Source organism: Ovis aries, chromosome 9 (assembly GCF_016772045.2).
Source record: "Ovis aries strain OAR_USU_Benz2616 breed Rambouillet chromosome 9, ARS-UI_Ramb_v3.0, whole genome shotgun sequence".
NCBI classification, from domain to species: domain Eukaryota; kingdom Metazoa; phylum Chordata; class Mammalia; order Artiodactyla; family Bovidae; genus Ovis; species Ovis aries.
Genome location: NC_056062.1, coordinates 56907311 through 56921505, shown reverse-complemented (window position 1 = coordinate 56921505; position 14195 = coordinate 56907311). Strand labels below are relative to the sequence as shown.

At 41.9% G+C, this 14195-nt stretch overlaps 1 protein-coding gene across 2 annotated transcripts in view; it reads left to right on the top strand.

Moving 5' to 3' along the window:
- ZNF704 (zinc finger protein 704) overlaps positions 1–13353 on the top strand; it is a 256382-nt gene extending 243029 nt beyond the window's left edge. For both annotated transcript variants that reach the window (XM_027973082.3, XM_004011760.6), the window contains exon 9: positions 694–13353. In XM_027973082.3, coding sequence (XP_027828883.1) covers positions 694–805 — 112 coding nt within the window. In that variant the 3' untranslated portion in view covers positions 806–13353. The remainder of the gene's footprint in view (positions 1–693) is intronic.
- Positions 13354–14195: the final 842 nt, after the last annotated feature.

Below are 14195 nucleotides of genomic sequence, written 5' to 3'. Positions count from 1 at the left end.
CTCTTGCAGAATAGGCAGTGCTGATTACTGGGTCTCTTTAAAGGCATGTTGCATTAACCTTGGTATGATATGAATTTTAGTTTGTAACCCAGATCAAGGAGGACCTCCCCAGGATCCCCTTGACCAGAACACTAGACATTTGAGAAGCAAGAGACTACTTGAAAGTACATATTTAAAAACTTGAAAGAGTAGTGCTTGCTGCTGTTATTTCTTGTATTTGCTCATGTAATTCAATGTAATGAAGATGTCCCAATGGACATGTCTCTAAATGAACATGTAGAAGCTGAAGAAGGCTATAAGTACTCTTATAAGTAGCAAATTCTAACAGTTCAGTGAAGGGCTTCCCACCTGGCTCAGTGGTAAAGAATAGGCCTGCCAATGCAGGTTCCATCCCTGGGTCAGGAAGATCCCCTGGAGTAGGAAATGGCAACCCCCTCCAGTATTCTTGCTGGAGAATTCCTTGGACAGCCTGACCGGCCACAGCCGAACGGGTGGCAAAGAGTCGGACAAGACTGAGGGCAGGTGAGTGATGAAGTGTGGTGAAAACATCCCACACTGGTTAACCTCTGTACCTAGAGAGACCCCCTGCTGTGTGTCCTAACTTTTTCTAGAGCTTTCCAGGGATTTAGAGGTCTGCAAAGAATGTCCGTAGAATCGCTCACACTGAACGCCGTTTCCTGGCCTGTCTTACAGGAAGCCGCGGGGAGAGGGCAAGAAGTGCCGGAAGGTGTACGGCATGGAGAATCGGGACATGTGGTGCACGGCCTGTCGCTGGAAGAAGGCCTGCCAGCGTTTCACTGACTGATGCGCGGCCCCAACTCGCCCCCGACACTCCTGCCCTCCTGTTCCTCCGAGGGTGTTGGAAAGTGCTTTTCCTTCCGTACCAAACCCACTTGAAGCCCAGGGAAAGCACTTCTAGGAACCTTGGTGAAATCACAGCAAAAAAAACAAAAAAGGTCACCACCTTCCCTGTTCTTGCTGAGAACCCAGCTAAGAACAGCTGTAACTATTCTTTTCCTTAAAAAGAAAAGTCAACTTTTTTTTTTTTTTTGCTGTAGGTCTAGGTCTGAAAACTGTGGACTTCTGTAGCAATCGAACCAACCAAGCCCATTTTTCCTAGAAAGGAGGCCTATTTTGATAAACTTTCTCGATAATACCATTTCTGAGATTTTTTTTTTTTTGACACTTAAGAAGCTACAAGTTATTCCGTAGCATTTGTATAAAGAACAATACCTGTTTTCATTGTGAAGTCTTTTCCCTGTTCTCCATCGGACTTCTGGGAGCAGTTCACATCATGATCTGTTGCCAGGAAGTGGCAGCACTCTGGGTATCTTTTCTATGTCTTTTTTGTTTGTTTTGTTTTGTTTTGAAGAATGGCCCCGAATTGAACCATGGTAGAGCTGTTAGCTTGAAGGGCCCTGGAGGGCATAAGCCCGGAAAGAGATTGACAGTGGACGTCACCAGCAGATTTCATCCCCAGCTGAGTTCAGGACATCCTGCGTCACTGTTGGAAAACATCTGGGAGTCTTCCTCAGAAGCCCCACCCTGAGAGATGGCCCCACCCACTCTCTCCTGGGTACAGTGCACTCAAGACCTGAAGTGTCGCCATCTGGGTAAGCCTTGAAGCTTCCTTCAGTGATGCGATGCCAACCCCAGCCCAGATCTGTTCATCACTGCTCATCTGACGGTTGTTGCCAGGTCAGAGGCTCATCAGGCCTTCCTTCCCTCGAAATGCCACAGCAGACTGGTTTCAGAAAAGGTAGAGAACTCAGACCATCCCAGCAGGTTGCTTCAGACTACGCAGAGCACAGCCTCCGTGTGTTCAGAAAGTCATGTGAGGTCAACATCCATTCTGAGTGCACTTTTATAGGTTTTAGGCTTTAGCGCGTCTGGGAGATGGGTTCATGAACACTATAAAGATTATATGGGGAAAGGGAAGGTCCAAACCTTTATTTTCTTATCAGAATATTGGAGCTATTCATTAAGAATTTGCTCGGAAAGGAATGTATGAAACACCAAAAGGAAATTGCGTGTTGGTATAGGAATCTCTCAATTCAATTGGACCAGGGCTTGCACTGTGTTCCATTTATTAGGCTTTTAGCCTGGTGTGTGTTTGTTCGTCCGTCTTGCTAGTAGTGGTGCCAGGACAGGGGTAGTTCTCAAGCCCTATAAATAAGCTCATTCTCTGTCTACCCTCCTCTTGATCGCCCTGCTCGAGTTATTTGTCCTGTACCTATGCAAAGACGCAAGAGCACCTTAGAGGATGCACTGTGTTGGAATGGGGGCCTAGGATCAGCCATAGGAATGTTGAATGAAATTGCACAGAGCAAAGTTTAATATATTTAGAGGTTGTACATACACTTTTTTTTAAAGAGGAGAAAGAAATCATCTAGTCATAACAGATATCCTTGTTTTTTTTAATACGCAAGGGAAAAAGGAGATTCTACAGTGTAACAATCTGTGCACTCATATATTTTGGCAATTTTATTTTTTAAACTCTCATATGACATTTGAAGCATTATTCCTTGAAAGAGAGCCTATTTTCCTCCTTAATTTTTCTTTAAAAGCGCTTAAGAGAGCAGAGAAAGAGCTTCGTTTAAGATCACATTGTGATTACCAGTCAGTAAAGGACCAGCTATAATGTATGTTTTAGCACTGATGAGGTCAGCCAGGAAAGGGTTTTTTAAGTACAGAAACGTATTTGCACCCTCTATCCCAGCCTGTCTTTTCTTCTCCCTGGTATCCTGCTGCTTCACCCACTGGCATCTCGGCTAGGAGGTGATGCTCTGGCCTGAACCAGGAAGCCCTGCGCTGTGACTGGACTGCCCAGCGGCCACAGTGCCCACTGATGAGTCCCAGATTGGCCAGCCATTTGAGCAGACTCACTGTGGACTTCAGTGCTGTTGGGCGTAACCCTGGAGGAGAGGGTTTTCTCTTCAGCAAGGTTCCATGGCCCTTGGTCCTTGGATTAAATCACTAATCAAAAGAGATTAAAAAGGCAAGGGATTAAATCCATCCCCCCACTCCCAGAACTTTGGGAGAGATGATGGCTATGGACAGTCCTGGAGTGAGGCTCTGTGATTCTGCCCCAGAAGGACAGTCCATGACTAGTTCTGGGCTCTGGCCTGGCTGAGGCAAGCTCAGTCCTTACCTGATTATTAGCTGATGCACGGGTGTAAGCAAAAGCGTAGACCTGAATGCAGCTTCCCTAGGATTTCTTCTCCTTTCTGAAACCTTACACACCCTCCCATGCAGGGCTCCTTTCTTCAGGCCAGCCCGGGGCTCTGCTCCGACTCCAAGGTGGGCACAGACCCTCAGCACCTCCTGCACACAGACACCTATTCTCTGCACCAAGGCATGTAATGACGGGGGGACTACCAAACTTCACCTGGCTGGCCTTGAAGAAAAGGGATAAAATTTCTTTCAAGCCACCCAGAAAGCTGCAAATTGTAATATACAGCACTGATTGTAAATGCTAAAACTTACAAAAAAATGTAGAGCTATTTTGTTATATTATAGAACTAAATGATGTGCCAAATTAAGCCCAGGATTTATTTTATGGCTTCTCTGTGGTACCATGTTGTTTCCTGTCTTCATTTGTCAAGCGGAGGAGGGAGATGGGTGAAAAGGAAGTCCCAGGGCACGTGACTGCTTAATGAGAGCGCCCCCCACCATGGACAGCTCAGAGAACGTGCAAAAGGAACAGCAAAGGCAATGTGTTCTGGTCCCAAAGTCTTTCTGAAGAAGGCATGTGGTAGCCTTTGACTTTTCTCTCCCCGATGGCCCTTCCTGCAGAAAAGATTTCTCATCTCTCTCTAAAGAAGGCACTTCCGGGTGATGGACAGGCTTCTCCAGATAGCTGCACAACAGACAGCAGTCATTTAAGCCTTAGTTCTTCCCAGAGGCTGTGCAACCAATGAGTGGGAGGCAGTGTGACCACCTGGAGGAAACATCCGGTGGCAAGTGGGTGGGAAGCCAGAGACGGGATACAGGGGGGCTATGGACACCTGACTGGGGTTCACCATCCTAGTGATGATCAGCTAGTGGTGACTGTCCCTGGACGTCTCCGAGGGAGCTGCCATGTTCCCATTCGAGGAGCCGCTGCTTAAAGCCAAGACACAGCTCCTTCATGGGAAGCACACAGGGCAGGGATGCAGCCTGCCCCGTGCGCATCCCCGGTGGGCACGCATTACTCTCCTCCTCACTTGCTGAAAAGTCCCCTTTGTTGTTTGGCGAAAGCCAGTGTCAGGAAGAGGGCAGTGGGTTTCTGAGCAGGAATGTGCGCGCCCATCAGCAACTCCGTGCACCAACAGGGTGGGTCCCCTTTATGAGAAGAGTCTTTGTCCAGTCATAACCTTGTTGCAGATGAAAACTTTTCAATTGAGAAAGAGGCACGTTCTTGGACTTTCCAACAAAGTTTTTTTTAGAAAGTTACATGTATGTTGTAAAAAGTGTCTGAAATTAACATGCCCTCTATCACATTTCAAGATCACTTGAAGTCCACTGTTGCTGGTGTCACACTAAGCCACACTCAAAAGCAGTTCTGAATTAGCCAGCACTGCTCAACCCATGTCCGCCTCCATCTGACTTCTTTGGAAAAGGAAAACGCAGCACTCACTTGGGAAAATTTAGGGAAAAGTGGCACGAACTGTACATAAGGGAGAGAATACCTTGAGAATAGTAGCAAAATACTGCAGAAAAAAAAAAAACACACAATTCATTTCCTCAGGGAAAACTAAAGGGTATGTGAAAAGTAGATCTGGAGAATTTTAAGATTAGAAAGGTTTTTTATTATCTCCAGCATCTTTTCTGGTCAGAATAATTTCTGTTTGTTTTTTAATGAACATACCATTTCATGACCAATTTCCATGAACTGGACAGTACTAACTTTTTGAGGTGTGGAGGAATGCTCTCTGAAACAGAGCTGTTTCTTTGTTTCTTAGACCTGCATTCTAAGGCTGACATCTGAACCACAGCGCAGTCCCTGGTGGGTTTTCACAGACTCATATAAGGCTGTTTCTGAATGTAATTATGAATATGACGCCTTGGTGTTCCTTTTTATAATCAGCTGGTTGGAGAACTGATTAATAGCTGTAGGGGAGGGATGTGAAAGTTGTGCGTTTTGCTTTAATGACAGGTTAAGGAGCAAACTTCCATGGACTTTTGTGGACAAGGTGCTGCTTTTTCTCATGACCCTGTAGAATTTCTATTGACCACATCAACTGTAGCTCTGATCTGTATGAACACAGGGGAGAATTTGTGCATACAAATGAGTGGGAACAAGAGCAGGATTCATGGATATGGATGAGGCTGCGGATCATTTTGGAGAAAGTGCTGGGCACACGGGTCAACTGGAATTTTCGTTTCTCTAAGAAAATAACCCAACCAGCAGCACACACGCTCTCCCTGTTCCCCATACCTGTGGGGCTTCCTCCAGAGCGGAACTGTTTCCTTCTTTCACATTGTAACTACTCAAACCGGAAATCGGTAAATGAAATGAGCTTATAAGCACTTTTAGGTACCAATTGTATCACTAAGTAATGCACACCAGTAGAGCAAGAAAGTATAAAATGTATTTAAGACCGACTGGTTTGCTTACCATGACTAACTGTAAAAGCCCAGATCCAATGATATATGTGCTTTAAAAGGTGTATCTATCATAGGACTAGAAATCAAAATGGGAATTTTACTTCTGGTCCTGTTTTGTAAATAGTTCCTCTTTTTTTTTAATTGAAGACAATCTCATGTTTTATAACTTTTCTTGTAAGTCTGAGAATCACAATGGTAATGTGTTGTGTCAAAATGTGATCTTAAATACAATAATAATTATAACTTAATTTTCCAAATAAGGCAAGAAATATACTGCGTAAGCTTCTACAATTTCTGAAAGATGTGACATTTTTATAATAAGCATTAGTACTTAACTTCTCAAGTTAACAGAACTGGAAATATTTTACAAGATGCAGCGTTTTGTAATCATAAAGAACATGAACATTTTGTGGGAAATGACCTTCGTTTTATACATTGTAGCTTATTTTTTAAAATACAATATTTTACCAAACAGGAAGTGTTAATATTATAAGCAATTCCTGCTCTCCAAACAAAGGGCTATGCCTCTTTTAAGCAAGCATTTTGATGCATATCTTTTCAATCAACCCTCTGCAGCAAGAGTAGAAATGCAGATCAGATGGAAAGATTATTACAACAGCTACTCCTTTTATCTTTACCAGTGTTTTTTCAAAGTATTTGGGGAAAAGAAAACACTTTAAGAATCATATATCTGAAATCTTTAAAATATTAATAGATATGCTTATAGGCAATGAGAGAAATAAACTTGTAAATTCTGTCATGTACTGTGATAGATTTCTGTCACAAGGACAAGCTTAGTGCTCAGCCTACCAGAACCACAAAGCTGCATTTGACTAGCAAGTGTCATTTGATGGCAATTTCTAAAATCATAGTGTATAAGCCCAAAGATACAATTCTTAGCTGATTGGTGATATTTAAAATAATTTTGTGCTCACCACTAACTAAACAACTTTCATTTCCTTATCAGAACAAGTCCTTGATTTTTCACATGAGAAGTTCACAGACAGGCAAGTTTGAGATCAGAAAGTCACTATATTCCCAAGAGTCAGGGAACAAGGAAGGCTACCATGGAGAGTTGATTAACCACACAAATAATTCTGAGCTTTGCCAAAACCATTTCATAATGCATTAGTTTTTTCTAGCCCACTCACTGTTAAGCAAGAAAACATCTTTTCTTTCTACGATTTCAGTAATTCAAAAGCTAGACTAATTAGTCAAGTATGCAGATAACATCAAAGGAAAAGCTAGGACAGAGCGGTCTTACCCATTAGGCAGCCCCTGAGGGGTGGTCAAAGGGTCACTCAGACTCTGCTTTCAAACAGGCTTCAGAATCTGCACATGAGAGGACTAGAAATGCACAGGGTTAGGGGAAGACATGTACAGCTTCATCTCTGAGATGAGGCAGTCCAATGTCTCTCTTCATTCTCTTGGAATATCTCTAATGTTGGCATTACAGTTTCCCAAGAAGTGTTCATTGCTGCATGGTTTTTGATCAAATGAGTCTTGCTTCATAGTTAAACAGAAGCCTCCTAATGGTACATAGCAGATGCCTTAGAAAGAACAGGGAAATTGTGTAAACAAATGATTCAGATCAGGCAAAAGAAGAACACTAGAGAATGACAGAGATCACAGTGAACCAGAGGACATGCGTCCCCATTGAAGGGGGACCCCAGCTGTAGACAATCAGAACCATGCAGAGATCAGGCCCAGGGCGCTAGACCTTCTGACTTGGAAATATGATGTTACCTGACACTTAATCAAAACTCAGATTCTTGGCCAGCAGTGCGCAGACCAAAGAGAACCTGTATATGGACAGACACAGCCTTTGGGCACTGGTTTCAACTGTTGGGAAAAAGCAGATTTCACCTTCCATAGCCATCAAGTCAAGTTCTTCCAGCAGCACCCCCAACTCACACATTGGCACTATCTGGGCAACTAAAATTAAAGAAGGGAGAGAAGTCAGTTCTCCCCAAAAATCACTCTCATGGAAGATTTGAGTATAAAAGTACAACATCCTTAAACCAGCCTTGCCTCTGACCAAAATATACCGAAGTATTATTCAGCTCTCACTCTGCCTCCTGGCATGCCCAGGCCGGGCCCCAAAGCATTGAATGACTGTAATCCTAACTTCCTTACTGTGTTCACTGCCGTGACCACTGTGATGAGGGGCTGGCAAAGAGCAGCCTTGTGCCTTCAGCAAAGGCAGCCAGGAGCCCCTGCAGTTTCAGATAGCACACGTTGCCTCCTTGTGCCAAAGCCCTTTGCCAACCCCTCCACATCCCTTCCCACTCCATCCTGCCTTGTGAGTTTCCATCCCAGGATAAAAGTTCTGTTGTTCCACCTCTGACACGGCAAAATCCTTGCTTCATAACTGGTAGGTACTTAGGTATTTTAGAGGGTCCACTAACCTCCAAATGGAGTTTTTCCATGTAGAAAATTTTAACATCTTTCCCTGAGGGCAAAGACAAAATAGGAATAAATGTGTCATGGAAAAAATTAGAAGTTGCTTCCTTCATTTGGATAAACTAGGTAATTTTAGAGTATATCTTACACCAGAGTCCTGATGGTATTGGGATAATCACTAACCCTTTCAGATATGTAAGAAAGTGTGTCTCTTTCAGATACGTGACTTCCTTTGACCCTCCCTAGTACTTAGCATAAAATGAGAATATTTAAAATTACTACCACCACCTCCAAAGCCAAACCTGGTGCAAGTGGTCTTGAACCTGAGTCAGCCTCATTACTACATCCAGGGAGGAGAGAAAGAGCAAGTGAAAGAGTTGGCTTAGACCTCAGTCTTCCAGAATGACTCTAGACCTGAGAAGACCCCAGGGACCCATGTTCTTTACCCATACTTACAGTCCAAGTATTTCAGCATAAAAGTAAAGAACCCTCCCATTCACAGTGTCAAATGCAGACTCACTCTGAAATTTATCCCTTTAGCCTACCTCCCAGGCCCCCGTCCCCTAAATTCCAGCCATTTAAGTGGTTAATTATAAGAGATGACTAGCTAGTGCTATGTTCTGAGTTAAACTTTTGACTCCTTTGGAAAAAGTTATTTTGCTGCCAACATTCAGCTTTTGTTATCCATGTAAACTTGTATTGATGCCCCCAAATTTGAAAATAAGCTCAAATTCACAGTTTGTAAGGATCAAATTGAAAAATACTGTCATCTCAAAGTTAGAAATAGCTGGTAATATGGTTATGTCACATGGTAAATATGAATGCAACTGAAACAGCATTGGCAATGCCTGATATTTCTGTCGTCATATGATTGACAGGTTGACCAGTCCGTGAATGGATTGTCCTCTTCTCTCGTCAGCTCACAGGTTTCACAGGTTTTGAGTAAAGCCACTCCAAGTTTAGTCATGGAGCTAGATGGGCCTAAACCATTTTGGCCCATCACCTGCTTTTTGATAAATTATACTTTTATTATGTTTCTAAAGCAATACAGTACTGGAGGAGTAAATTGAAAGCCTTCCTATTCTGGTGGAAAAGAAGCCCATTTTGCAATGGTTAGCCCCAATGCCAAGACAGTGGCAGGACTTAAAAGGACCCAAGTTCTAGGGAACAAGAGAAAAGCTACCATTCAAAAGATAAATGTAGATTTTGAAAGAAGGTGGAGATTATGACTTCAACACTTAAGCCATAGTCCTTTTTTCTTCAAAATATTCTTTTCCTATTGAGCACCATCCACATAACTATTAATTGCCAGCTTTCAAAGGTATGTTCCCCGCTATTTCTATTAAAGTGTTAAAAATTAATTCTCAAGTCTGATTAACTGTTATATTTACATACTTACTAGGGTCAGTTCTCTAAAGTTTTAATTCAGAAAATTAGGGGAGCGAGCAACAACTCCTTGAAAAGGCAAGAGCACTGTCATTAAAGAACAAAATTTTCTTTAAAAAAAAGTTTCTCATCTATTTCCTTCTAATACTCTTTACATCTCTGACTGAAGAGGAAAAACCGGCAGCTGGAGAAGAAGTTGAACTTTAAGGGAGAGAAAGAACAGTCCCCATTCTAGTCAATGGCCTCTTTTTCCCTTTTGGCAACCATCTTGAATTCACTAGCAAAATGTTACTCTCCCCTCTGCCTTAACCTGCCTGAGCCAGCGCCATGCTGTTTTTAATGGATGTTTGCTTCCCAAAGCCCTGGATTAAACATTTTCACTTCTGTGCTCTTGCTTTCTCACTCTTCAATTAAGGGCCAAGGGGATAAATATTACCAGGACTTACATGTTAGGCTGAGTCAATGAGGCTCCTCTCTTCCTTCAGCAAAATGTTTCCATTTGTCTCAACAGTTTGGGATGACCATTCAGAGAGCAGGTTGATCAGCAGACAACCTGCCATATTCATCACAAAAGATACAGTCAGACTCAATGACAAAGAATAACAAGGCAGATACCTAGTCCTTCCACTTTGACTCAAAGCCCCCCTCGCATGTCCTCTTCCCCTGAGAGTCCCCCTCCAGAGCAAAGCCAACGGAGTTATCAGGGCAGAGGAAGAAAGCATCACGTTCATTGGTCTGAGCCCTGACCTCTGCCCAGGGTTACAGAGCTTGAAAATGGAACTGACCTTTATTATGTGAAAAGGAAGTGGCTCCTGTGGGGTATACTTCTTTTAAGTTTATATTTATGCAAAGAGAAGGCTCTTCCAGTCTGCTCCTGTTGTGAAGCACGTGTCTCTCACCCCAGTGGAGCTTCCTTCCCATGTTTTGGGCACAGATGATCAAGACAGGAAAGAGGCAGAGCTCGGGGGCCAGTGGAATTACCCCTCAGGGATCTACAGTGTAGCAATCACAAATTCCCCACCCAAGGGAAATTTTAAAAAGATGCGTCACAGTGGGGACCTCCCTGGTGGTCCAGCGGTTAAGACTCTGTGCTTCCAATGCACGGGACACGGGTACCATCCCTTAGCTGGGGAACAGATCCCACATGCTGTGCAGTGCAGCCAAAAAGAGAGGGAGAGAAAGATGCACCACTGCAGATTGTAAACCCTCGCTTTGCTTTTTACACCTTTTCCCTTACACTCTGCTAATTGGAAAGCGATGACTGTGATTTGACCAAGCCCTGTGATGATAGCAAAGCTTCTTCTTCCAAAGTGTCCCAGCTGTTCGGGGAACCTCTGTGATCACTGGTAGAAAGCTTTAGAATAGATTTAGATTTTTAGGGAAGAACTCAATACCCCCCAAATATACTTGTTCCATGACTTCAATAACTGAAAATATCCTGGGTATAAAATAACCCAGGCAGGCAGATCATATATGTTTTTAAAAAAATGCCATTAATCAATATTTTCCTACAATATGACCTTAAATTCCTATTTTTATAATTAATGGTTGGACAATAGTCAGCCATTGAAACATAAGCTCTCTGGAATAACCAGACATTAGTGTAGTTTCCAAAGTGTTTCATGTATCAAAATCTATATACTTAGAGGAAGAACTCAGGATAAGAAAAAATCGCTAGGTCCCAAAGGGTTCGTGACTGTCATCAAATACAACTGCCGAGTGGCCTGTGGTCATCTTTTTCAAATGAGGGAGCCGGGGAGTGAGAGAACCACAGTTACAACAAAACCTCTGTTGCCCTTCATCCATGATAAGATTTAAAACATTCTACTTTTCAGAATTAAGCCATCTTTCAAGTTGTTTTCTACACCAAATCTAACCTATTCTAATAAAATGATAAAATAGCTAAAAATGGGGGTATTTGGGGGAAATGCTGTCAGTAGAAAGCATTGCTTTTTAGTGCCTGCTAACAAAAAAAAAAAAAAAAGATTCAGTCCTTCCTGTGAGATGCAAGTGTTGACATGATAGTGTTAACTTGGAATCAGGCACTAGTTCAAAAACAAAGAGGCAGTGCTCTCCAATTTTTAGGAATCTTTCAAAATACAATCTTACCACAACTTAGAGGTAAGTACTTGTGTATAAAAGTCTTTAATATTAGTGAATGAATGTAAAAGTGACAAGCTATGCATTTTCAAAGGGTAATGTTGTTTTGTATCCAATCCAAGTCAATTTTTTTTCATAGAGACTTACCACAACTGCAAATTATTCAAAACAGACTTGAATGCATATCATTATGGGGATATAGGACTTCCAACGATACACTTCTGGCTGATACTTTTAAAGACAGTGCATTGACACTTCAGGCTCTAAACAGATTTCAGCCACAAAGGTGATTAAAGGAGAAATGGTTTATATTTTTCTTCTTCAGCAGAAATGGGAAACGTGGGCGTTAAAAAATGGGCCCAGTTTTTTTTAGAGGTAAATGTTCTAGTAACACTGGATTAGCAAGCAAACAAAACTGCATGAAGTTAATGAATATTGCCTTGGATAAATATAGCATAGGTTGTGTCTATTGTGTTTAATTCGCAGTCTAAGGGGGAAAAAACTCTTCTCCAAAGGGTTTGGATTATACAGTTTTAAAGAATATAAAAACAGAATATAGAAAATAAACAATATAAAAATATTGTCCTGCGAAGAAAAATCATTGGCCTTTTTTTTTTCATTAAATTAAACAGAGATCATCACCTATATTTTTTTTTTGAAAGTCCATATAAAATAAATACACATGTCTTCAGCGCTCTTGGGGATTTTGTATTCCCATGAAACCTTTTCTCCTAATAATTTATTCTTGCTCCTTAATCAGTACTTTCCTATGTTACTTGGCATGAAAAATAAAATTCTTTCCTTCATCTGACAATGTTGACATAAAGAACTCCATTTCTCTGCCACTTAGAATCTCTTCTGTGTCCATTGAGAAAGTTTCTCAGCTGTTTGTATGTAAAATATGGAAAAATATACTTCTAAACCTGGTACTTGTGGTTATACTGGATATGTTTGCTACCTATTTAGAAGTTATTAGGGGCCGGGATGTGTCTTTTTATATGATTTTTAGCCAAATCCAGATGTTCTGATACTACATTTCTGAATACCTATTTGACTGTAAATATAGCCTGAGGAGGTTCAGGTTAATAAACCTTTTACATGACTGTTCCTCAGCCATGCTCCTTGCCAGCTTTGGGCACCTTGTACATAGATTTGTTGAATGTTTAAATGATGTTGTTTTTCTAAATGCTGTTCTTCTCTAAAACAACTTTTTGAATGTTTTTTGCTTTCCATTGTTTGGGACTTTGTGTGTTGGTTTAAAAAAAAAAAAATGTTTCCTAAATATTTAACACCAGGAAAACTATTTCAAATAAACTGGTGCTAATTGAAATAGAAGGCAGATTTTCAGATGGAAGATTTACAGAGTCAAATGTTGACACCAGTTAAATGGAACTGCACTTTCCCAAGGGGACAGCTGGCAGCTACCTGCCATGGGCATCAGAAGGACCCCTGATTGTTTACAGTTTCTGTGGCCCATTTAAGCATAAAATAGAGAAATGGTGCTGTCCCCCCAGAGTTGAGGATTTGCTACATGGGTCCTATGGAAGCATTTAAGTAGAAGTAAGGGTCTATAGTAAGAATCATTTTAGTAATAGTCTTCTGGTCTTTGGACTTTCACGTTCTGTAATGCTTAGCTGTAACAATGAATATGGTGTTGCCAATCTAGTCTGACGTCATCGTCGCCCTGTATTTCCTGTGTGTATGGTTCTACCTTGGGTTGCACTGGCATGTGCCGAGCCAGAACACTGGACTTTTCAGGAAGACCATTCTGACTTCTACGGTGTCCACACACATGCATTTAAATGCACTTGTAACTGGTTAATTACCATGAAGTCTAACTTCCACTTAATAAAAGTTTTTGTGTATCTGCTTCTATTTGGGAGCTGTTGATTTGAGTAAAGGATAACTAACTGGTACCCAAAGGCTCTCGAGGGTTAGAGGATTTGAGGTTTTATCTACAGTTGTTAAAAAAAAAAAATTTTTTTTTAACCAAAGGGATCTCCTTCCCATAGCAAACTGCTCGCCATCAAGACTATTTTTAGAAACATGTTGGAGGTACATCTCATGTCTAGAGTTCAGCCCAGATAATTTCAACTCAAACCCATTCACTTGGCAATGACTGCCCAGATACATCAACTTCTCACCCAGTGCTGCTGATCCTGTTGCCCAGGTCATGTGAACGCAAGCTGGCAGACAGAGGAAAGTCAATGTCTAGTCCAGCGCCAAGCCACTCTGGAGACCCTCATTGAAGCCAAGGCCATGTCCACTAGAACTTGACATATTTACCTCCAAAGACCAAGCATGTGTATTTGTGCAGCAAGGCAGCAGGCTTTGGAGTTCAACAGATTTGGACAGAAATCCGAGTTTTGCCTCTTGAGAGATAGATAACTGGACATGAGATTTAACCTTTGTAAGTCTTGTTCTTACGATAGGAATGATAATAGAAGAGATGAAAACTAATTAGCCTGGCTTAGGCAATATCTTGATCTACTCCTAGTCCAGTCCTCCATAGCTGGGGTGGGGAGGGCTATGACTCATGGTCTGCTGCCTTCTTCCAAGAAGCTCCTACCTCATGGAGCTGTTGTCAGAATTACCTGGAATAACAGGTCATCACACACACAGCTGTTTCCCAAATGGAGGCCACAATACTCTAATACTGGAATTCTCAGATATCTGGAATAATTGCCTTGAAATTCATGAATGCCTGCAGAATTTCT